Below are 26739 nucleotides of genomic sequence, written 5' to 3' on the forward strand. Positions count from 1 at the left end.
TCACACAATATAAACCCTTTAAAGGCTGTGGTCTTAAGTTTATGAGCGGCTGTGGAAAAGCCTCTTTCAGTTTAAATCAAACCAAAAAAATATTTCCTGCTTCAAATGTGTCTTGCTCCAGTTTCTTCTTTTGGCATTTTGAAGTTATACTTAAAATGAGTTTTGATCCACACGAGCCGTTAAGTTAAAAATTCGATTTTTCCATGGTCTGAGATCTGAGTGGAGCTGTGTATTTGGGAGAAGTAAGAACAAGAAGCAGACTCTGATGTTTCCTTGAGCTTTCAACTATACAGTAACAGACCAGTCTATATTAAATCATTTTCATCTAATACTTTCCTTAAGCCATTGTCCATCAAATTTGCAATATAATTAAAGATAATGCATATGGTTTTGATGAGGAAATAACATTATAGCATATTCTTTATGGTGATCCTGTTGTAATCTTGTACATTTACCCTCTTTGTTCTTTCATTAGACAAAAAGGTATGCTACTGTCTGTTATCTTGAGATTCTTGTTTCATAATTGTAGAGCTCCACATAATAATGATAAACCCAAACTTTAACAACCAGTAGCAGATATACATCACAATTAATCACTGATTTTCTTCGCCTGTCGCTGCGCTGCAATCTACACAGTTTAGGTATTATTAGAGGGCAATAATATGTGTGTTTTCTTTTGCAAAAAAACAATTACCAGTGAGGAAGACAGAATGTCATTGTTGAGCTGTTGAATATTTAATTGGAACAAGCATTAATAATATAACGTAAGTGAAGTAGAAATGCATCAGTTGCTTCAAACAAAAGCAACTTGCATTATTAAACTCGGTATATTTAAAGCCTCTACAGAGACATATGAGGTGGATTCATCCTCCAGGGAAGATGTAGCTGCTTTGTGTCTGCTCAATAGAACAGAACATAAACAAATTAAAAGCGTTTTTCAAGGCAACGTGGCACACATTCATTCATCTTCCTCTACTTAGGGCTATAGGGCTGCATAATGGATAGCAGTCGAGTCTAAATCACGGCACTATTCATGAGGTCTTAGTTATAAAACCTGACAAACCTGTAGTTTTAGACGACAAACGTATTCTGAAATGCATGATTCTTGCATTAGAATTAGCACTTCATTAATTCCTCTCTCAAAGGTTAAAGTAGTGTTAAGTAACTTGTTCACCTTAATAAATCCTTTTCATAGTCCCTCTGTGTGTAATACAAGTGTTGATGGGATGATTGGGGGGTCTTTCATATACCCCGGTGTCTCTGGCCAGAAAACCACAATTGCAACTTTGCCTACACCAGGTCGGAGGTGCAATACACACTATTGGAGTCACAAAGAAGAAGCTAACAGGCTAACGAGTGAAGCCAAGCTTGAGTGAAAAAAAAAATCTCCATTGTGTAATTGGATGTACAATATCCCTCTCTCCCTTTGTCTTTTCTGTCAGCGTGGTATTTACTCTCACAGACAATTAATGAGTAAAAAAAACGCAACATGCTACGACACCTGCAGTGGAGCTTATGGCTTCTAGGGGCATGAGTTACTTAGTTCTGCTTTAATGCTCCTGGACACCTTGAACTCAATCTTTATCTGAAAACTTAAATTGCAAATCTAGTTGCAAATGCAATAGTTGGTAGGAAAAAAAAAATGCAATGAGGAAATAAAATACAGCTTGTAGTAAACTGGTTCCTGTTGCATCATCTAAGGGCTGTAGGTGGGGTAAACCTGGCTCAATAATAGACATACTTGACTGACGGACTACCATCTGTTCAGTCATTCATCAGTGAAAGTTTCCCCATCTTCTAAGAAGTACAAGTCTGTGGATGGTGGAAGAAAACCCATGGAAACACGAATAGACATGCAAAATCCTGGAACTGGAAGTGAGCAACACTGAAGAATAAACTTTTGACCTCTTTACTTGGAGCACTGACTACTGCACCGTTGTACAACCCAAATATGGCATTACAGCAACAATCAAATTGATATATCATGTTGTTTCCCAAAACAATTAACTGAATAAATTCCTTTGATTCGGTTTTCAGCGCAGACCTTTGAGAGTAAACTTTCTCCTCTGAAATGCCAGACTTATTATCACTATTTTGTTTGGTCCAGTCATGCACAACAGTGGTGGTCTGACTGAGTGTGATTACATTCACAATGCTGGGCAGCAGGCTGGAACTCAGAGAGAGACACGAGGGTTTGATGTAACACGAGAGAAGTGGGAAATCCTTTGCAAAACAAAAGACAGACGTTTCCATTTACACAAATTAATCATCATACCAGACTGGATACTGCACTGAGAATGAATGGACAGAACAAAAGAGCGACAGCCCTGCCAACTTCCCGCCGCAAATGCTGAAAACTTCACACAGCGGTACCCAAGGTAGAAGATGAGAAAACCTAAATCAAACCGCATTTGCAAGAAGCGGCAGAGAGGGGACTACAATACATATTCAAACACAAGAAGCAAAGTGAACAAGTGCAACAGAGACATCCCACTGCGGCACCAGACAGGCTCCAGACCCAGGGTGGCCAACGTTGCCATGACGACCCCATGACCGCTGATGGGAGTGTGAACCATAGAAAAAAAACAGAGGAGTCCTAACATACTGTATGCAGTTAGTGAGTCGGCTACTATCGGAAACTTTTCAGAATTCTTTTGCTGGTTCAATGTAAGCTTTAGTCATTAATCAACCCACTATGAAGGATCAACATGGGTTCCTCAATGTTTTCGGAGATATCAAAGCCTGGTTATCTAATAGTATTATCATTACTGAATGGCATCTTTTGGGATTGTTCTTACTAAATAATCATTATCTTTTAAAAGTGGCATCTGAGCTAATCATAAGGTTACCTTTTTTGTGGAGTTCGATTGTGTTATGGAGAAAACTCATAATATATCGGCCTTGAAAAGAACTGATTCTGAAATCCGAGAAGCCAAACATATGCATTTGCAGCAACAGGCGCAGATAATCTATAGACGACCGCTTCTACGATTGGTGGTTTCAGACGCGGGGTGGCCGACGTTGCCATGACGACCTGTCGACCACTAATGAGAGTGTGAAGTATAGAAATAAAAAGGAGAATCGGGGTCTGATCCTATCGAATACAAACAGTTTGGAAGTTGACCGCTCCGGGAAACCTTGCATTACCAGTCAAACGTTGCATTATGCATTAACATGATGTCCAAGCCTGATTAAAAATGTGTGGAATCTGTGGAATGCTTGTGTCACTTGTGTTTACTGTGAAATGCCTTTGCCTGAAATACAAAAAAATTCAATAATGAAAAAATAAATAAACTCTAGCTTGAGTGTGCTTAAAGGGACTATACGGTGTTTAAAAATGTTAAAATTATGTATTTTTCTCCCTATTATTATGCAAATAAGGGATCAATTACCTGTTCAAGTACTCTTAAAATGCGAGAAATAGTGTTTTTTAATGTCCTTGCAGAATATCCCAATTGGTCATATATAATGTAACACAGTGATTCTCAACTGGTGGGTTGGGACTCAAAAGTGGGCCAAAAGCCTGGAGGGAACTTTTTTGGGGGAATATTTTCCATCTGAAACTACACTGAAGCACACTGGAGTCTGTTAAAATTAATATTATTGGGTTGTTTTGATCATAATTTCAGTCTTAAAAGCAAATCTACGACTTGTTCAATAAAAACGTGCGGTAAATACAATATTTTATACGATATATGACAAATTATAGTTTTATTTGGGTCGCAGCTTGTCTTTAAGGTAATGGCGGGTCTCAGAGCCGGACCACCTTAGAACCACTGATGTAAAACATTGGCATTTGAAAATGTTTTTTTAACTTTAGGCTATAATGGTGAAGTTCGGCCCTTGGTGTTTTGGCAATGATGAAAATCTGCCCTCCTTGACGCAAACTTGCCTATCCCTGCCCTACATGTTCCAGCAATGTCCTAATGTGTAGAATGAGCCCAGATTTACTCACCACAACTGCACTGTCACTCAAAGTTTTTACTTTGGGTCCGAATTGCTGTCATGCAATATACACTGCTCACAAAAACTTAGGGCACACTCAAAAAACACATCCTAGATGTCAATCAATTCGATTTTTCAGATGAAAATCTTCATTCATAGTGTAGAGCAATGTGTTGAGAACAAAATAACATAAGAATGATAAATGGAAATCAAATTCTGGAGGTCTGGATCCAAAATTATAGTCAAAATCAAAGTGACAAATCAGGTCACTGGTTGATCCAAATTCTGTAGAAATTCCTCCAAACGAGTCTGTATCATCCTCAGTAGTGTGTGTGGCCTCCACGTGCCTGAATGCACTCCCTACAACGCCTGGGCATGCTCCTGATGAGACCACGGATGTCCTCCTGAGGGATCTCCTCCCAGACCTGGATTAGAGCATCAGTCAGCTCCTGGACAGTCTGTGGTGTGACGTGGCGTTGATGGATGGACCGAGACATGATGTCCCAGATGTGCTCTATTGGATTTAAGTCTGGGGAACGGGCAGGCCAGTCCAGAACATCAATACCTTCATCATGCAGGACCTGCTGACACACTCTTGCCACATGTGGCCTGGCATTATCAGGCATCAGAAGGAACCCAGGGCCCACGGCACCAGCATATGGTCTTACAATAGGTCTGAGGATCTCATCCCGGTCCCCAATGCCAGTCAGGGAACCTCTGGCTAGCACATGGAGGGCTGTGCGGCCCTCCAATGAAATGCCTCCCCAGACCATCACTGACCCACCACCAAACCGGTCATGCTGGATGATGTTGCAGCAGCAGAACCTTCTCCAGAGCGTCTCCAGACTCTGTCACGTCTGTCACATGTGCTCAGGGTGAACCTGCTCTCATCCGTGAAGAGCACAGGGCACCATTGGCCAATCTGCCAATCGCTGTGTTCTCGGGCAAATGCCAATCGGGCTGCACGGTGTTGGGCAGTAAGCACCGGCCCAACTTGTGGACATCGGGCCCTCATATACCACCCTCATGGAGTCGGTTTCTGACCGTTTGAGGACCAACATGCACATTTGTGGCCCTCTGGAGGTCATTTTGTAGGGCTCGGGCAGTGCTTCTCCTGTTTCTCCGCACACAAATGAGCAGATAGCGGTCCTGCTGCTGGGTTGTTGAACTTGGTCGCCCCTCCCAGGTCTCCTGGTGTACTGGCCTGTCTCCTGGTATCTCCTCCATGCTCTGGACACTGCGCTGGGAGACACAGCAAACCTTCTTGCCACAGCACGAATAGACGTGCCATTTTGGATGAGCATCACTCCCTGAGCGACTTCTGTGGGTTGTAGATGCCTCCTCATGATACCTCTAGTGGTGAGAACACTGGACAAATGCAAAAGTGTTCCAAAAATACGGTACAAAGGATGAAGACAGCGAAATGGTCTGTGGTCATCACCTGCAAAACCATTCCTCTTTTGGAGTGATCTTGCTAATTGCCTCTCATTTGCACCTCTTGTCTGTTTAATTTCCACAACACCAAGTGAAATTGATTCACAATAAGCGTGGCTTCCTAACTGGACAGTCTGATATCCCAGAAATTTGACTGACTTGGAGTTACATTGTGTTTTTTGAGTGTGCCCTAAGTTTTTGTGAGCAGTGTATATAGACGGTGCAGTTACATGTATGACCTGAGAGGGCAGTAGTGCGTATATAATGGCCAACTTGCATCTAGCCCCTTTAAACGGTTTAACAAGAGCGAGAAGAAGCTTACGAAAATTGAAGCGAAATGTCCTCAACTAAATCAACCCAGTCCAGTCAACGATGTTAGAAAAATCCCTACTACTATCTAACACACATAAGGTTGTGTTCTGGTTTTGCAGCTCCTTGAAGCCACAAAACGATGGAAACCCACATAATAAATCTCCTAAACCATCGTGCTCTACATTTATACATTGATTGGCGTCATCATTTTCGTTTGCCTGTGGAGGGAATTGTTTGAAAACCAAATAACTGGCAGCTCCGGGAACACTGGTGTAGACGCATTTGTAGCAACAGGCGAAGATAGCCAAGGCTGTTTCTCTGATTTCAATGGTGAGAACAGTTGATTGAGGTGAGAGGTTCCATGAGAGGACAGAATCGTGTTTGAAGAATGAAGGTGACGTTTGAGAGAAACATTTTATCTCTTGGCCCTCAGTTACTGTCAGCTCCACTCGCGCAGCACATCCATCGCCTTCAGCACATAATGAGGGGTGTATTAATTACTCTCCGGCCATATGCTGCGGCTGAACACTCTCCTCGCTTCTCTGTCGTGCACCTTTATAAGCTCGTAGTCGTAGCAAACAACCGGACCCCGGCCAGTAGAGGGCCCAACATGCTCAAGACTATGGGAGGTACATGAGTGCTCTGAGATGTTAATTAATGGCCCAGCTATGAGCCAAGAAAGGAACTGTGGCTATGTTAGTGACAGAATTAAAGCAGATAAACAATTGATTAGACTATGGGAGCTGGCGTGATGAACAGGTGATCAGCAATAAAGCACATTTATTTAAGTACTCTCTCTAGCCTACTAAGAAACAGTTTTTGTGGATCTATGCATTACTTTAGTATTTTTGTTGAGGAAATTATTACTTTATTTCTATATATTTGAAAGATAAATATAGAACTTCCTACGCCGTAGTTTTTTGCATATTTTGTCCGATTCAAAAGCCGTATGCTGCCCATACAAATCTGACTCCCATGTCACAACAAGGAGAAAGGTTTGTCCTCATCATTGGCACAAAGGTGGTGAATTCAGGTGCACTCTTCATGTTTTTGAAGCTTGTTAAGTTATGATTCAGAACACTTGTTCAAGGGCGTTTTCACACATGCTGGCATGCCTTATGGGTCGACCTGAGATTGCAGACGCGCCTGTATAAACGCACCAGACACACTATTAGCCAGGCAACAACGATCAGCTGTTCGTTGAACTTATTCCCATGATAACGGGCATCAACCTGATGTTACGCTGTGATCTCTCTTCTCTCTCGTGGTGAAATACAATGACGCTTACTGTATATGGGAAACGAGGAAAGTTTTACTGCACAGCAGGAAGTGGAAAGGGGTAGAAGAAAGACATTGATGATATAAAGTTGATCCGTTTAGCCTTGTCAGAGTATAATCCAAACGTCCTCATGCGGTGTGTATTCATTCCTTCTTCGCACAAAAAGTAGATTGGCCAGAGGTTGGCCGCCTTCATACCACACCCGCTCCACCCAAGGGTGTGGCACAGGCCCCTCCGAGATCACATGTATCAGCCGGACACAGAGTAGCTGTTTAGTCCGTCCCAAACTGCTGCGGTTGGATTCATATTGACTCAAAAGTGCCGCCCTTGGGTCAATAGCCACTTTAGGTCGACCTAACAAGAGTCTGGGTGAAAACGCTTTTTCGTGATCTACAATACTTTCACGTACAAAAGTATTTTCTACAGCTATTTTCTGTACTTTAACTTGACAAATTACTTGACTGGGTAACTTTTTCTGTACCTGCAGTATCTGTACTTTTTCTTAAAGGGGCTAGATGCAAGCTATTTTATACTCACTACTGCCACCTCAGGTCATACGTGTAACTGCACCTTCTTATGAAGGCACTTTGGACAGAAGTAACAAGTTTTGAGTGACAGTCCAGGATTTTAGAGGCAGTTGTGGTGAACAGGTCTGAGCTTATTCTACACATTAGGACATTGCTGGAACATGTAGGGGAAGGAAAATACATAATTTAAACATTTTTAAACTCCGTATAGTCCCTTTAAGTACCAAAATAAGGTACTTTGACCACCACTGGCTATGAACAAGCGTGGGAGATGCCGAGGAGTAAAAAAGAAGCAAAAAACTCATGTACTATATTTAAAAGTAGCCCAAAAAAAGCTTCTTACATTATGAGCCAGTAATCACAGTAATCCTCTTAACCCTGCTAAACAGTCGCTAAACAAGATGAGTCATGGATTACAACTTGATTTAACGCTTTCACCCATATAATTTGAATGTGTTTGCTTGACAAGATGCCGTCAATGTTTTCCTCTTGGACCACATTACTTACAAGAGGCGAATGCCCACTGCCAAATGTTCATCAATTCATAAACTGCCAAATGGTTTAGGGCTTGTTTTGCTTTGTTTATCGACCATTATCTTTGGATTACAGTGCGAAAAAGCGCATATCTTGCAAAGTGCTTCTGCAAATTGAAATCATTCTCCAAGTACATTTGTGTCTTACCCTTGAACATTTTTGCCATCAGCTCTTCTTAGTGGCATTTCAAGTGGATTATACGAACATATACAATGGCATTGCTCTAAGAATTTCGCACACTGAAAAAGGACCACGTTTTCTTTTTTTCTTTCATCTGTACGAACTGCCCTGACCCGCTCTAATGTAATGTGTGATATGGTGGCATTGGGGTCTGCGATAATGGAGGCTGTCTTGGTGTGCCATGGGGCAAACTGTTATCTGCAGTGTATCAGTCTGTTATGACATTTTTGAGCCTCCAATTTTGTGCATTTGTGGCAGTATCTCTTTGAGACGGCCTTGCAAGATCAGCAGGTGGCGCAAACCCCTTGTAAAAATCATATAAACGCCCTTCTCTTTCCTTCATTCGCCCTCTGTCTTTCTCCATACTTCTGTCTTCTGGTTGGCTGGGCTGCGAGTGCCCAGGACGGACCATGGTAGATATTTGCCAATTCATCAATCATAGCGTTTCGATGGCTGCTAATACAAGCTTCCTTTTAGAGTTGAGGGCTTCACCGTGCACCTTTCCATGGCGCCCAAGGCTCTTTGCTTGTGGGATGGCGGTCTGGGGTTTGCTGGGGTCCTCGTGTGGAGTAGCCGGCACCGGGCCGTGTGACGGTGTGAGCTTGCTCTTGTTACGATCACTTTCCTATCCTTATGTGCATAGGCTAACTTTTCTTTCATTTATAGGTCAAGGGGTTTTGGTCACATCCTGCTTTAACCTGTGTCTCCTGCTGCCTTGTTTTTAACTGTGACCCATTTGGTTTGGAGGATGGATTTTGTTTCATTTGGAACCAAAACAAACTATGAGGCAAATGCTACAATATAATAAATGTACTATATTTTTGGAACATCTTATGTCTTCTTTCAATGAAGGAACCTATGTGCCTTTAGAGGTCCGGAGCCTTCTCTGCAGTGTCGTTGTACTTTTTGTTGATTTATTATATTTCATTTAAATCGTGCTAATTTTAAAAAACTTTAAAAACTAAGCCTGTTAGCTTTTTCTTCATGATTCCATTAGTGTGTATTGGTGGCTCCAACCCAGAGGCAGGGGAGTTGCAAGTGTGGCTTTCTGGCCAGAGACAGCAGGGGGAGATAAAAGACCACCCAATCGTCCCATTAACACTTGTATTACCCCCAGAGGGACTACGAAAATGATTCATTAAGGTAAACACGTTACTTAGTTCTGCTTTAAAGACCATCACTGCTCGCCTTGCCACTCATTATTAACACATTTGAAAATTCCACCAGACAATTTGCTTTGAAAGAGGAAATAATACTGTATAGTATTTGCAAAAGAGAATATCCATAAAAGGGCTCTATCCTGCTGCCATAATCTCAGCACTTTTCCCCAATAAATCCTAATAAGTGCTAGTGCAGGCTTCAGTAGTTAAAGCTCAATGAAACTTGTGCTACTGTTTTTATATGAAGCTTAAGAAGGTCCACGTCTTTTTAGAATCGTGCATCCTACACACATTCCCTTAAAAAAACTCAATAAGTAGAATATGGACTAAGGCTAGGATCTTAAAATATAAACACATTTTCTTTCATATTTTTAGATCCCTTCCTGGGACCCATTATACTGACCCGCTCCAGGATGACATGTGACATAGTGGCATTGGCGTCTACGATGATGGTGGCTGTCTTGTCGTCGCGTATCTCTTTGAGCAGTGGCGTTGGATCTTGACTGTCGTCGAGCATGCGCACCGACAGCGTCTCCTTGGAGATGAGGAACTGCCTGAGGAGCTGCTCCAGGTTCAGTAAGCCTGCAAGAGAAAGAAGCATTAGGAGATTAGCACTAATGAAATAATAATAACTTGCTAAGTAGACCAGAAGGGAATTTCAACTTTTTGACACAGCTTTGCTTTGACAATAACTTTCATAAACATTTCTTGTTTTGCTTCCTGCTACAGTTGACAATAATGAGCTTGAGATACTTTAATGTAGAGTAAGAGGCCAGATAATCCTTAATTACAATTATTGTAAAACCATCAACTACAAAGGGACATTTGAGCAGCTTTGCCTGTAGTCTTTCTTGCGGTAATAGTCTTGCGTGACTCCAGTGAGGTAAGTAGGATCTCCCCTAATTAAAGCATAGTGAGTCTCATCAAATGTGCTCCTGGCAGCAGTTTACCAGACACTCTGCATCCATATTAGCACAGCCTGAGAGGTTAGTGGGGGTAATTTCCCATACCGTAAATGCATTTACTGAAACAATACGGAGGTCAGTCAGACCTAATAGAAAGAAACAATATCTATTTCACTTAAACTGGGGCCACTGTGGTGCTCTGGCAGATCGAACAACCCTCATAAAAGATTTCTTAGTAGGACTACAAGGAGCCACATGAGAAGGACATAACTTTGTTAAAGGATTTACTTCAGCATGGTACCATTATTGAACTCTATTGAAAAAGAAAAAAAAATGTCAAGGGAGCTTTAAGAGAGAGTGTGGTAGCTATCCATCATGACCATTTTGGTGGATAACTCTGTACCTATATTGAGCTGACTGATGCTTGTGGCTCAGAAGCATTACGGATTTTAGTACATCGCCCTTTGGGGCAGCAGGTGCATTCTTATGGCTACAGCTCCCTGTTACAGCTTGTGCACTCGGATGTTATGTGACTTTACATTTTGAAAAGGCCTGCAATATAAAAGTACTGAAATGAAGTACAAGCAACAATAAAATACCTTTTGTCTGTTGGTGTTTACACAAGTTGGAACGGTTTGTGGGACGACCCGTAAGCACATCAGTCTCAGTTGTATTTATTTGTTAGTTCAGTTCAGTTCACATTCACAATCACTGTCTACTTATCGCTCCAAAAGCTGCACCATCAGTCACATGCAAACACACTTTTCGCCAAACTTATTCCCATGACAACAGGCGTGAGGCAAACAGAGCCCGGTCAATGTGGCACTTTCCTGATGTCATATGGTGGTCATTTCTCTCTCTCGTGCATAAATACTGTGAGGTTGATGCGCGTGACCACAGAGAAATGCACATAAAATGGCATAGAGTCAAATGGATCACATTTTCCTCATCAGACGAATATTCTAAACACTCTGTCCTGCCAAGAAATGCATGCTCCAAGTCCTTAAGAAAAAGAGGACTGAAACAGTAACTAGGTCGGCCTGCGATTGGCAGCCTTCACATTACGCATGCTCTGCTCCAAAGTGCGACAGAAGAGACCACCTGTTTCACCTTTCACCTGGGTGCGCCTTAGCCATTTCTATGAGGATTATAAAGCATTTTTCCCTTGATAACCTGACTTAAGACAATTATGCTAGAGACATTTGACCAAATGTATTTTGTAAGACCGAGTGGTCAGCGCTCTCTCTTCACAGCAAGACGGTCCTAAGACAGGTAGGGCCTATCTCATTTCCTCATGTCTGTGGAGCAGTAGCAGCACTGGTGAATTACAAATTTACATGTTAAACTGTAAAAACAATATATGAACATACACAGAATAATGCACAGCTAAATTACACTTGCACTCACTTTATACTGAACTGCCATTGATCTGATGTCTTTGACTTTGGCTCTTACATAGAGGTAGATTGACATTTTCAAACCTTAATTTAACAAGAACACACTGTCACCACGGGGGTCTGTGAGATTAAAGCTACACAACAAGACGGAAAGAGAAGGGCATATACCTATTGTGGAGAGGGAGGAGGTGACTGATAGAGAACAAAGCCACAGTCAAACTGGAGCTTTAAATGTTATGACTGTCTTTTAGCCTGAAAAAGTCAATTTTATGAGTCTGCAATAACAGCCCTCATAGCTTTTAGATGTTGTAATGTCAAAACACTTACACTTTGTCAAAGGGTGGGCTCCTCTATATTAAGCCCAATCACCATAAAAGTGAGTGCCGTCTATAAAATTCAGCCGTCTGACAATGCAATACGCGGCTGTCAATCAACCGTGTCTCTGCTTTACTATTCACTCTTTTACTATATCACCTGTGAATGATTTATCCACCCGGAGGGCTCATTCTCCCACTTCTCCATCTGTGCACGGCATTGCATATGATAAATAAATCAAAAAAAGACAAAAAATGATACAGGAATAATAACTCTGTGGGCCTTGAGAAGTACTTTATAAAGAAAAGAAAAGTAAGGTACAGAGGCTGACAGGGCGCTCCCATTTCTTTGGCTTTTCTGTGTAGCATGTTCTAACACAGAACATAGACTTCACCATCAATTAAAAATAATAGGATAATCCTCCTGTTAGGAATCCAGGACCCTGGTATTTACATACACAAAAAGTTATAATTGACCACCTAAATGCAGTGGGTGTGTGCAACAAATTTACCGTAATTCAGTGAAAGCAGCAAAAAGGAGACTTCCAACTAGAGAGCGAGCTAAATGTTGTCTTTGTGTTTTATGAAAGTAAAAAGTTGCCAGAAACCTCTGAAACTTACTGTGATTTTGTGCAAGAACCAGTTATTATTTTCCCGAAAGATAAATAGGAGTTAAGAGATAGTTCACCATCCATCAAAGCTGCCCTGACAGCCTGTAAGTGAGCAAGCATGAAAGATCCATCCCCAGATCTTAAGCTACGGATGACGAAGACTACTAAGATGGAGGAGTCAGGCCCCAAAATATCTGAGGACGAAGGACTCAACCTTCAAGTTTCCATGTGGATGGTTTAATATATGTGACCAGCAGGCCGCTGCTGCTAATGCTGGAATACTACTGCAGAGGTTTGTTTTACAGCGTGAAACCAGTGAACTTTTCCAGGCTAACTTTTCCAGTGCGACTGAGCCTTCAGAGCGTGTTTTAAGTTGAGTGTTGGGATAATGTTGCTAGTTGACATTGTGTGGCTAGTTGCTGTAGAGGTAGGCTCTATGGGAAGTGAATTTATACAAGATACATTTATTTATATATTTGTATACATGTTTGCAAACCTATTTTCTTTCTTTTCCTTTTCTCCCCCGGCGCTTTACAGCATTACAGGGGGGAGCGGGCATGGCTTATCTAAATGAGATGTAAATGAGCCCTATTGTCAATCTGTGCAGCAGAGAGTTGCTGCTGGGAGCAAAACTTTAGAAGCCGTTTTCTCTGCTTAGAAATATCCTGGGTGCCTAGCTTCAACTGTTCACAGGTTCTCCAAATATGATCAGATTCCATGTGTTGGAAAGCTTGGAAACTACACTTTCATATTCTATGTCCAACTTAAAATGCCCCAAAAACAACTTGTGTCCTCCATTTCTGTGATGGGTCACATATTTGGTTTCACCTGCATATATCGGAACATCGTGGACTGTACAAATGTGTCTACTCAACAGCTGTACAAGTGTCCCATCAATACAGCGGGTCGGTCACAGAGCAGGAGCTGCCACTGATAGTAGGTTAGTGAGATTAATGCATGTCCTGGTGTGCACCATGTCTTTGGGCAGTGCTCCAGCCCCTACGCGCTCTCCGCCTCCCCAGTCATGCCTGCGAAATATTCATGAATTGGTTACGCTCTATTAGGCTGTCACCGGTTCGTGTGATTAATGAGGGCGACACACGTGGACCGGCTAGTTACCCAACCGACTGTCAGGAAGTGCGCAGTGCTGGGTGTGGCCAAAGGGGCGCAGAGTCCAGTGACGGTATTTGCTGAACACAGGCTTTCCCCATGTGAAGATGCACGACGCGGTTCAGGCACGCAGCCATTTGGGTCTGGTCTGTTCAATGAATCAGGCTTGCATGTGGGCGATCAATACATTCATGTCACTTCCTGGACTCTCTCTCTCAAATGCTTCGTCTGAATGTAGTGTTTCCCGTGCATCAGAGTAGTCACTACAGCCCACTATAGAAACAGACAGCAACAGGGGGCGTGGCCTATTGTGGGGCAAAATACCTGTTTTGATCCAATGGAAATCAGTATTTTTTCAACCTTTGTAGATGTTATAGACCAGTGGTACATGTGCAGTAGCATTGGCAGCTTTACAAGAGATCAGAAGAAGCAAGCACTCTCTGGTTACGTAGGTTTGCGGGAGGGTCTTACGGTAAATTGGAGGAGCATTGTATGAGCTGCTGCTGTGGCAGTAAAGATGGTGACCGGGAAAGATAAAAAGATCACTCAAGCATGCACGAGTGGCTCCAAAACAAAACTCCAATACGTTTTTGATGAGGGAACCACACAGCAACCTGTTAAAAATGTGTAAATATCATAATATCCCTCTTTAAAGAAGGAAATAAGGGGCATTATGCTTTCTTTTGCAGGTAATTGGTAATAATATCATAATAACACATCTTTATAACTATCTTATATTTTGCTGGTTTGCTGCTATATTGATCTAAAACAACACAATCTAAGTATCCCCATTATCCTCAGGGCCTGGACAACGTGTTTTCATCAATGGAAAAAATTAATTCTCAAGTTTTACCAAGATATTTTACAAAAAAACTTGAGGCAGTTGAATCTCAAAAGAGGATGGGTGTTACAACAAGACAATGACCCAAAGCACAAAAGCAAATCAACTTCAAAATGGTTTGAGAAGAATAAAATACGCATTCTGGAAAGGCCCGGCCAAAATCCTGACCTAAACCCGATTGAGATGCTGTGGAATGACCTCAAGAAAGACATTTACACCAGACATCCCAGGAATCTCGCTGAACTGCAACAGTTTTGTAAAGTGGAATGGTCAAAGATTCATCCTGCTTGTTGTGCATGTCTAACAACTACAGGAAACGTCTGGATGAAGTTATTGCTGCCAAAGGAGGATCAACCAGCTATTAAATTAGAGGGTGCACTTACTTATTCCTCCCTGTCCTGTGAATGTTTACATGTTATGGCCATTAAAAATATGATAACATGTACTTGTTTGGGTGGTATTAGTTTAAGCAGACACTGTTTACTCATTCATGTGATTTTAATAAAGATCAGACCACATTTTATGACACATGTAAGAAATGCCAAAGGGTGTATTCACTTTTTTCTCTGTATATATATTTTAGCATTAACATATTGGATGTTTAAAAATCTTTGTTACACACTGCACACTGTACAGTGACTTTTCAGGTTTTATCTCAGTATATATATTAACAGTCAGCAATTACTTGATTTTAATGTATGAATTGTTTCCCCCACGGACTCTCCGAACGTGACTTTTTGTAGCCGTACCTAAAGATGCTGTCTACAGTACATTTGCTGCATGGCCCACCCAAAATTTTGCTGTGATTTAGCTTCTATCCATTCACCACATTTAATCCGGACTATCTCACTCGCTCTCAGCATCGCTCCTCATATTCAATTCTTTTCATCTCATGTAATTTCCTTTGCAGTGCGGTCTTAGCCTACTGACACAGATAGGGGGTGAAAAAAAAAAAAAAATTCCAACAACCTGCAGGGGAACAAAAGTCACAGTTAAAATGAGTTTCTTTGCCCAAAACCTGCCGATATTACAGCCCGGAGGCGCCTAAAAAGGTCCACTTCTTATCGGGACTTTTGGCAGCCTAGTGGTAATCAGCTCACTGCAGAATAAGGCGCAGTTTACACGGCGACAAAGCGGCGGTACGTTGGTATTGGACGCACGTATCTTTTACACAACAACGCACATCGCATCGCCTGACACCTGGCTTCACTGAAAACTCTGGAGGAGGTAGTTCCATGTCACAGCCCTATCTGAACACTGATTGGCTAAACTCACGTCAGGGGAACAGGATCTGCGTTTAATAAGAAAGCGCATGTAACGTCACAAGAACAGAAAACACAATGGCTTTTAATTAGGTGAGGATAAAAGAACAATTCACACACACATTTTGTGACATAACAACTTCTAAAGGTTATGAATAAATAGCAGTAGACAGTGTGGAGGCGGATGAAGAAAGATGAAAAAAATCAGGGGGTGGATCGGAGTGACTCATGCTTTCTCTGGCCAGTTTGATGCTGATCAGTGCCCCTCAATCATTTGCAGGTAACATAGACCACTCGGGGTGATGGTCAAGGGAGAAGTGGTTATGGCACTGGGAACTTGAAAACAGTGCAAATGTTATTAGCCCGGATGTCAATCTGTCTCATGCCTTTGGCCTCACTATTTAGAACCTGTCTTAAAAAATTAGTCTGCACATACGTTTTTGCTCATGCTAATCGTTTTGTACATGAGTAAATGCTAGGGAAATTACTCTTTACCCATCTTTCATTCAACCAGTAAAGTCCTAGTCAGATTCAGAATCTCTTCCTGTCCTGGCCCCAGAGGAGACCCTCTTGTCAATCAATCAATCAATGGTTTTGTATAGCCCAATATCACAACAGGAGTTGCCTCACAGGGCTGCACCGAACACTAGGGCAATAAAACAGAGCAACAAATATAAAAATATAAAGTTCAGGCGAAAGAAGTATCCAGGCAAACATAATGTCCTAGGACTCTCCAGCACGGCGAGGAAAAACGGGAAAAACGGAGAAACCTCGGGAAGAACCACAGAAGGAGAGATCCACTCCCATGGACGGACAGGCTATAGACCCAGGGCCGATGGGAGTCCCTGAGCAGACGGGCCAAGATCGTAGACCGTCCAGTCCTCAGTGTCCGATTCCAGTATGCAGGGTTGCTCCGTTCATCTTGCATTAGTAAAAACCAGGGAACATGCAAAATTCACACAGAAAAGCCACACCTTGCCCAATATCAAACCCAGGACCTTCGAGCTGTGAGGCAAGAGCACAGCAACACCAAGCCTTAAGTCCTGTGTCCAACAGAAGTGTTCATGGAGTCTTTCAATTGAGTTTACTTGATTGAATTTAGTGTTAAATATACTCTTTATTGCTGTCGGTGCCAAAGTGTGAGTGTATAAAATAGTGGCAGGTTAGTCGCTGTGAATAATTGCAGAACTGTGGAGACTGCCACCGCTCCGCAGAGCGAGGTGTTGTCAGAAAACAGTTGGTGTGCAGCTTATGTGCGATTTTATGTGTTGACAATAAACAAAAGTGTTTACCCTGTATTGTCAGATGTGCGCAGAGCTTCTGAGTGCAGTGTTGTGTGTGGTGGCGGTGTGATACTCACACTCGGCCTGTGCACAGATGAGGCAGGATGTGGTGCTGTTGAAGAAGGTGAGGAGGTCGGCCACTGCCATGCTGATGTCTGAGTTTGTTGGCCGCAGATCTAACGTTGTGAACCGAGGGAACTGGACTTTCAAAATGTCTTCTGGAGCCACTTTCACATAAGGCACCTGCATAAAATAACAAATAGATATATAAACATTTATCACCCCAATCACGTAAGCTGGAACAAACAACCTTGTGTTTATGCATGACATATCTGCATACACAGAGAACCCTGAAACTGATACACCACTGGAACAGTTGTAGGTAATTGCAGCGTAAAAATAGCAGACAGCCAGCAGACAGCTAGAAGAAGCAAATCGGTTTACTCTGTTTTGATAAATAGCAAGCGATGATAACCCAGGGGTCTGATGTAATGTGCATATTCACTCTACACATTGTTCATTGTTAGCAGGTCGCAGCAGCTCATGCAAAGCACAAGTATGGATCTGAGACTTATTTTTGTTACACCCACACAAACAGGCCTTGTTAGAGAGTTCTTGGTGCGACTCCCCCGCACCTACTGTTGCAAAACAGTTGTTTACATTATTGAAGGAGAACCACAGCATTTGAGGTGAGCATTGGTCATGTCCTACCTAGTTCACAGATGTAACCTTTATCAAGCATTATGTTTTGAATATACATCAATATAACAAAAGACTATGTTCTCTTCCCATTGAGGAACAGCATTATGGCACAATGGTCACAAGCTCAAAAAATCAGTTTCATAGAATATGGCCACTTCAGTCATTGTTGGTCACAGTGACAAAAACACGTTTGGAAAGAAAAGTCAACATACTATATTATTTTATAGCTTAAATGCATTTTGATGGCTTCATTATTTCAAAATGTATATTCATGGATGTTACGTATTTATTACTTTGCAGCATTTGTTTGGTATCTGTTTGTGTCAGCTCTCAGTCATACAGATGTTTTCACCTCTCATCCAAGAAGCTTGGTGTTTATTATTTATGTTGCTAACAATGACTCTAGGATTAGAGGCGAAGCATCCAACCCTTAAAACTACAGTTGAAGACTCAAAAACCCTTGACTATGATTTTACACTTATACATTTACACCTATATTTGGTTGGAAAAAGACTGCTGGCGGAATTATAAAAATATGTTTGTTTTATTGTTGAAATATTGACACTGCGAAGCACTTTGGAAATGCTGTGGTTTTGTGTTTTTTTTTTAAATATTTAATAATCATTTTAGCACTGGAGAGTCTTTATTCAACCTATTCAGATGTAACCTATGCATATTTCCTGTTTAGATGATGGTACGAGCAGCCAGTGCTGTAATAAAGATGACAGAAATTCATATTCATGAACTGGTGGTTTTATGCATAACATCTCCTCAGCGTTCATTCTGTAAATTGCCTTGATAAAGATATGTACAGAAGCATCTGGTTAATTAGTGCATGTGTGAAGTCATCTCTAAACAGGCCTGGGCCCAGACTTCCCTCAAGCGTCACATGAAACGTAACAATGAGGTTAAGAGTGCTATTCCTCCAAGCCACTGCATTAAGAAGATCAAAAGTAATTGGACATTGTTTTTTTTTTCCCATCTAATTTTGTCTTAATAACCACACATTAGCCTTTTCTGCTCTTGCCTAGCAGGCTGGTAATCCACCTCTTCAAGTCTACATTCTCAATGGACTAGATGCAGCAATTAGCATAAATCCACTTTTATTGGTCTTTAACTACGAACACAAGTCAAATACATCTTTATCCTTTCAATCAGGAAGTACTGCAGCCGGCCGGAAAACTTTGATATTGTTGAACAGAAGAAAACTACAACAATCAGGTCTTTGTGATCTAATATATATCCATTCATAAGAGTAAAACACATAGAGGTTCAGTTAGTTTTGTTGGGCAGGCCCTGTCATTACAGAGATATTAAAGCGAAACCAGATCAAAACAACTTGACTGGTAAAGCTTGAATATTAACAATGAGCTCCAGAGAATCCTTTTTATGTCATGTGAATATAATATTTTGAGAACATCTGAACTACATCGCCCCCGCTCCGCAAAGTCTCTGAAATAAGTCAAACGAAAGAGCAGGGCGAGCTAATTTTGTAGTGCCAGTGCCCCTGTGGTGCTGCCTGGTGGGAATATATGGTAGAAGCGGCGGGTTTGGAGGGATATGCGGCAGTGTGGCAGGTGTCTTGCTGGTCAGACAGCCATTGCGACGGAGCGCAGTGGGGCTTGAAGGGGAAACAGGAGCACGTGCTGGGTCCGAGAGCGGCAGCCAAAAGGGAAGCCTCTTCATCATGCCAGATTGCCTGTCTGCGTGCTCTCCACTGCTCATACGTTGCCCGCCCCATCATCCCCACATTCCCTGGATTGGTTTTCCACTACTGCCCATCAGGGTGTAATTGAATCCCAGGTGTGTGTGGATGGATGGAGGCACTGTCGCCGCTGACAGCCCTATACTGCAGGGCCCTAAAACCTGGGAATGAACACATGCTACACTCCGGCGACAAACTGTTGCTTTAACATCTATACCGGCTCCTTGTGCTTTACATCTCCATTTGTTCTTTCCCTATTTGTGTTTTATTACCCCCTGAGCATGGCGGGGTGGTTTGTCCCGGCCCTATTCACTAAACCTAGCATGGTTCAATAAGCTGTACCTGAGACATGAATGGGGGTGTGGAAAGGAGCTCGCAAAAACACGGCGTACTTATGCAGCCGGCACATGCGGTACACTGTGTCCTTTTCCATCATGTTCAACCGCTGGGCCTTAGAGTCGGATTCTCTTCTATCTCTAGGGAAGTGCTGGGCTCACAGTCCTCATTCATCATCAGCAGGACAATGGAAAGCTCAGCTAAAAGTAGATACAAGAACGGTCTTCAAAGTCTCACTATTGGAAACACCACAATTGTCAAGCAAAATCCTATTTGGTCCCCTAAATGACTGAACACAAAGATTATGTGCGACTGAAATAGATCATTTGAGTGCTCATTACTGGGCATAAGAGAATATACCAGTACATTGGCCACGTTTTGTATGCACACCTTTTTCTTCTTGACATTCCTCAAAGACTTTCCATAGTAGCTTCAAGTTCTTACTTTATATCATGCTTTTTGAACCTCTTTGAATTCTATCTACAAAAACTAACTAAAACAAACCGGTGGAAGCTGCCAGACTCTGTATTTACCACCTAGAGCATGCATCATTCAACTCTGACCAAATAATCCCACCAGCTGTAAAGTCTCTGAACCAAACATATTCGTCCTACAACAACTGTGCCATGGGTCTAATACAGACTCTCCAAATATCTCTAAAAATGCTTCCTCTGTGATGTTCAAGGCCTTTTAAAAGATGCCGTCAGAAAGGAAGGCACACTCCTCTAAAAGGAATCAAATGGCATGAATAATGTGGAGTGGATTATAGAGGTTTGAAGAGCTCTTTATTCTAATTGTTGACTGTCGTGGCACTTAACTGTCAGGACCAACCAACAATTTCTAAATCAATTTGAAGCATTCATTTGCATGTGCGAGTGCAAACTGTGAGAAACAACAACAAAAAAAGGCTGGGTTTGCCAAAGTAAGTTTATCGTCATGAACAACGTGGAGAAAGACACATGACAAGGGAAACAAAACTGGGCAAGGACACAGAGAGCAAGGACGTTTAACAACAGAGGTAACAAAGGGAAAATGTGTCGCAAAACTAATGACGCAACGCTCTGACTGTAGAAACGATGTCACAGAGTTTAACAATATCACTGTGTTGTCAAAGTCAATTTGTCTCATGTTCTGTCTTTATTGTTTAATTTCTCAAGACGCCGAGTCAATCCAATAACATAAGTATTCAGCTTTCTCATTGTCTGGCTTCTCTGGGCGCTATAAATGTGTAACCCAATCTCATTCCAACATATCTAAACACATTTCAAATTTACACTGACAATTTGAAGTCACTGGTTAATAAACTCCATGACAGACAATCTGTCTGAAAGCTAGTGCTTCATGGCACTTAGGAAGAAGCCTCTGGAAAGGTGCAGTGTCTGCTTTAAGATTCCTCACCAGTGTTGACACAGCTGCACAGAATGGAATTTTACAGTCTGGCAATTTAATGAGTTTGACAAACAAACATTCAAAGCATATAAGCGGAAATAGAAGAAAGTTGGATTGAAGCACAAAATACATCTGAATTATACTTTGTTTTATCTCTTAAAGGAACAGGTCACCGTTTATACATACTGAGATATGCTCTTACCTGAGCTTAGACGAGTTGATGTGCACCTGTCTGTTGTTTGTGCGTGCCCGTGGTAGAGCTGGGTCGCTTCTAACTTCACCCCGTTTGGAGCCATAGGAATATACTGGAAGAGACCAAATGCTAACAACATCTTTGGTCGTTTTGCGTGACCAGACAGGTATGTATCACCTCGTCTAAGCTCAGGCAAGAACATATCTCAGCATGGAAAAACAGCAGACTGTTCCTTTAACCAAGGACATTTTCTCCAATTTAGCTTTACCCAAATCTAAAAGCTTCTTGAAAGAAGAGTCATTATAGCAACGAAAATGAAAATTGAAACGCAACAAAAATGTGAAGAAAACGCATCAAAAAAAGCCACAAAAGAGCGACCAAAATGCAACAAATAAGTGACAAAAAAAGAAACAATGATACAACAAAAAAATGACTAAAGAGCGACCAAAAGGTGACAAACACGTGATGAAACCATGGCAACAAAGCAAAACGAGGTTAAAACAAGTTAGTTATGGTCAGAACACTTAACGTCCCCAATGCATTTCTGTTTTCCCAGTTCTTCACAGGGATGAGTTCTGCACATTTCATTCTTGCAGAGAACAACCCTGTCACAGGAATGTACACAACAAAAAGTAGCCTGCTTGTTCTATAATGCAAGGCACAGCGCACAAAGGTCTTTTATCCACAAATGCCAGCTTTTACTACGTACAGAAGGACAAACCAATTTTATTCCTATATGGCCTTTAAAACCGCAGTGACTCTCCTTCCTTCTAAAGCATCAGAACTTGCTGTTAGTTTCTAAATCTTGCACATCTTTAATGATCACTCAAGGTCTGATTTACAAAGCGTTTACACACAGTAAATACATAGTGCGCGCTTAAGTGGTGCAAAAAGCTGGTGCTAAAAGGCCACGGCGCAAACTGATTTACATAGTACTTGCAATTGGGACCCACCGGGGGTATTGTAAGAGCTGGAAATGATTTGGGGCAGCAGTTTTATGGTCAATTTCAGACATTCACGGTTTGGAAAGAAGAGGAAATGGATAGTGATGGCGAGGGCCTTCCAGGTATTAGTTTGCTCCTTATCTTATTGAATTTTACATTGACATTTACTTTGATAAATGCTGTTCATTACTTTTCAAATTCCGTCACATGGAAACTAATTAGCCGAGTTTTGTTCTGTTCGGCCAAGGAAGTTTGTCCGTAAGCACAGAGGACTTCCACTCTTACGCCAGCTACAAAGAGCTGCAGTGCATAACAGTGAAAGTGCAGTATGGGGGCTGGCCGAGTGGAAAGTGGTGTTTGTGTGTGTGAGTGTGACAGAGAACCTGGCAGATCTGCAGACAGAGGTTTGACAGGCATTTAATGAGGAAGCTCTCCCAGGACATTGGCCCAATACACGCACTGCAGCACATTCACTCCAATATCCACATGAAACAGCCAATGTATGGCAGGGGAAATACCTCAAACCAATTACAGAGCGCTTACACTCGCCTTCATTACATTAAGATTGCACTGTGATTAACTCAGATTAGAACGGGAAATAAAAGGCACATTTCCCAGACTAATGCTCGCTTTTATGTTTAGCTTAACAATAACTTGCAATTCAAGCTTAGAATTAAGGCAAGACTCATTATTCTCGATCTTGGGGTTTTGGGCTTTAATAAAATAAACTTCTACGTTATAAATTTAAAAGGACATTTTTTTCACACCGGTGAGAGAACATATCTACTTTAAGTTTTCCTAGTCTTGTTTTCAGAGGGATTATATACAGTGCATTGTCTAATGTGTTTTTTTTCAGCTTTGACCTACAAAAACAAAGCAAATGTTTTATTTATACACATGTGTAAAATAAAAAAAACAGTAGTAGTAGTTTACAGTGGAATCTCCACTCCACTGAAAACATCCTGGTACAGTATGTTTAAGCCAACACAATAAAGTCAACATTTTAAACCTGGCTCATCATTCAGATCACAAGTATAGGTCATTTTGGCCTTTACTGAAAATAAAATGCCTTCACATATTAAATGAAAAAGACAAGCTCTTTAATTTGCCTTAAAGGAATATGAACTGTTTTTACATACTGAGATATGTTCTTACTTTAGCTAAGACGAGTTCATTTGTACCTGTCTGGACTCTATAGCTCTTCTACAAGCTCTTCCACGTTTTCCCAATTTAAATATGGTTACATGAAGTGTTGCCCGATCCAAGTATAGCTACATGAAATTAAACTAATGTGGATTTTCTAAGCGGATAAAAAGGGGAACTATTGTAAGGCGTACTTTGACATCCGCGCGTTGATATCTTCACTTTACTGTGTAACTATGTAAAAACGGTGGCCTATTCCTTTAAGGGAGATGAACAGATTCAAATGTGAGCTGGTTTTGTTTTGGGGGAGCATATTTCTGAGTGAAGGTGAAACAAAGTTTCCTCTTCCGTCCGTGCCAACCACCAAGCCACAGTTGCCCTGGCTGTTGAGCTGACAGGTACCCTCACCATGCTGTTACCTGTCTGCTGTGAAGCTAACTGGTGTGCACGGGGAGGGGGTCCAATGACAACAAGGCGACGTGGGTTTGCAGCACTGCCATATGGAGCACAGACACGTAATGAGCAACCGCATCTGTTAGCTTGTACTCAAGGGCCAGCAGAACAAAATGGTTTAACATAGCATCACTGCAATTTTGTGTTGCTAAAAATACACGTCAGGTATACGTGCTAGACTGCTTTTAGCTCTATTCAAGATCCTCTATTATGTCAGTTTGGTTATTATTAATTATACCTTTTGATGTGTAATAGCATAGACTTCATCAGTCATTTTAGCCAGTTAGGATGGACAACATAGTTATTGCAAGAACAGACGTGTCTCGGGGGTGTCCAAGTGAAGCACAGAGGGGCTAAAATAGTATGGGGGGTCAGTGACAAGTTTAATTACACTTACTAATAATCTTCAAACAGTTGCACTAAAAGCACAATATGGAAGAAAAGGCATGGGAATCAGGAACAATGCAAGCAATTTTCTGCTTCATATTAACCATATTTCTAGCATTTTAGTCTTTATACTGGGTTAGGGTTGTGACTATATTACTATACAATTAGTCATGTGTGTGTCCCGTACGTACAATAATAATAAAAAGTATGTACAATATTATTCCCTATGCTCTAATTGTGCTGTGAAGTAAAGCGCTACCAAATTATACCAAATGTGGCGGAAAATAATGTAGAATTTCCAATGTTAAATTTGCTATCAAAATTGCCTCCAAAGATAGGACTCCCACCCCCCAGCGCAACGAAGTGCCACCCCAGCGGAAAAGTCCGGATACGCCCCGGTTGTAAGCCAAATCAGAAGCCCAGGCCTGGAAAATTGAATCTGCGCTCAGAGAAAACAGTGAATCAATTCTGAGCTAATCAAACCAAGTGACAGTAGAACAGAGGGTATAGAGCCTGGCGTCTAATGCGGTCCAGAGAATTATGTTGGCCACTATGCATTAGAGAACAGATGCTGCTGCAGACACTGTCAATCAGTCAGCAGACCCAATGCCAAGGCGTGAATGGCAGAGTGCTCTTCTTGGCAGGGATGCGGTCAGAGATAGAACAGGGCAGGTGCTGGTCTATTATGTACCTGATCCCCCTTCAAACCAAAAGGTTGCAGGGGATTTGGTGAGGCCAGCTGTTGGCATTCGGAAAAGGCACACAACAAAAACTCCAAAAGGCTCAGGGGGGGGAAAAGATGAAACAACAAAGATGGAATGGAATGGGATGGGATCGCTCCATCCCACCTTGGGGCTTGGCTGCGCCCATGTAGCCAGATCTCTATTTGTGCTGGTAATGAGACTGTGGCCGGTCCCCGCGGTCAGCACCGAGGCAGGCCAGTGATAAAGATGAAGTGCCCGGCAGATCCCACGGTGCCTTTTAGGGGAGTGGAACATTGACCACCAGATCTCTACCGCATTGATCAGCCGGAGCACACAGCAGAAAAAGTTCATTTTCTCCAGAGACTCTTCCAGCCTGCACCGGTATTTCGGAGCAAATGTAAAAATGAATAACGGCTTGTGAAGTCTCAACAGTTATTATGCAGGAAAAAAGAAAGGCAGCAAAACTGAACAATATCTCAGGTTGATACATTAAGACAATATGCAGTGTATACCCAGTGTGAGTGCTTGTTTTTAAGATGCATGAAAACACTTGTCTGTAGAGTTAGCTGTGAGAACTCAGGAGGGACAAGACCTGTTTTAATCTAACATTGTTCTTAATCTGGCGCCGGGACGCTTGCCAAATGTTCGAATTACTCCCCACAAACAAAGCATTGCTCAACTTTACACAGTGAAAATGGCAACAGTTGGTCCTCAAATGCTCCAAATCTGGCCTTTGTGTTGCATAAAAGGCTGGAGCTGAAGGAAACCTAATGGCTGCTGATGAGTTTCTGCCCACAGTCAAATGAACCGGAGGCATTAAGTTAATGCGCAGCTGGCTGAGCAACATTAGAGGGAATATGTATGCGGTCTCCCTGGCGACAACATTATCAAATGTCACACACAGATGACTAAGACAGGACAAAAGCATGGCTGTCATACAGAGCGCGGGCATTTTGCATACCCTCGATGACAACAATCAGCTAAATTGAAATCCATTTTGTGCCGCTGCTCACCTGAGTCACTGCAGCGGCGCACTTTCATCTCAGTGATCAAATCAAGAACGTTTCCTGGAGACAAGATTTGGATGTGTACATGGGTGTTGAGCTTCTGCAGCCTGACAAGAGCCATCCATAGTGTAGCGTGCCCAGGGTCAGTGAAGGTGCCACAACAGCTGTGTGCCTCTAATTATGACCAGACATAAACAGTCCGACACCTGGGCTCTGTTTGCTCACAGTCTGAGAAGATTTGTCCACACAACAACAGCCAAACAGCCTTAACAATACTGCTTAAAAAACCTTTAATCAATATGCGTATGTACATTTTGATTTGCATTGAAGGTTTTATGAAGTAAATGAGATGTTAAAGTGTCAGCCACAGCCGCTGTCCTTTATTGTTTTCCATCATGTTTCCTCAGTTGGAATGGCAGTTCAGTGTATTCCTTTCTTTCAGGCTGTCATCAAACAGCCGTGCATATCCCCGCCTACACCGAGGTGCCTGAATAACAATTTATATTCATATTTTTCATTTGTTGACTTTACAATGATTTCTAAAGCTCCAGCATTAGTCAATATCACTATTGAAAAGTCAGACAGTGTCATTTTGCTACAGGGCAAACATTTTACTATTTGTTTCAATATGAGAGTTTATAGCCCACATCTTTATGTGCCTACAACACTGAAGAGCATTATA

At 41.9% G+C, this 26739-nt stretch overlaps 1 protein-coding gene across 3 annotated transcripts in view; it reads right to left on the minus strand.

Moving 5' to 3' along the window:
* The window catches only part of grik4 (glutamate receptor, ionotropic, kainate 4), a 245855-nt gene that overhangs the window by 85215 nt on the left and 133901 nt on the right, over positions 1–26739 (minus strand). For all 3 annotated transcript variants that reach the window (XM_079580067.1, XM_079580066.1, XM_079580065.1), the window contains 2 exons: positions 17172–17337; positions 9775–9953 (listed from right to left, as the gene is read on the minus strand). In XM_079580067.1, coding sequence (XP_079436193.1) covers positions 9775–9953; positions 17172–17337 — 345 coding nt within the window. The remainder of the gene's footprint in view (positions 1–9774; positions 9954–17171; positions 17338–26739) is intronic.

Source organism: Gobius niger, assembly GCF_951799975.1.
Source record: "Gobius niger genome assembly, chromosome: 1".
NCBI classification, from domain to species: domain Eukaryota; kingdom Metazoa; phylum Chordata; class Actinopteri; order Gobiiformes; family Gobiidae; genus Gobius; species Gobius niger.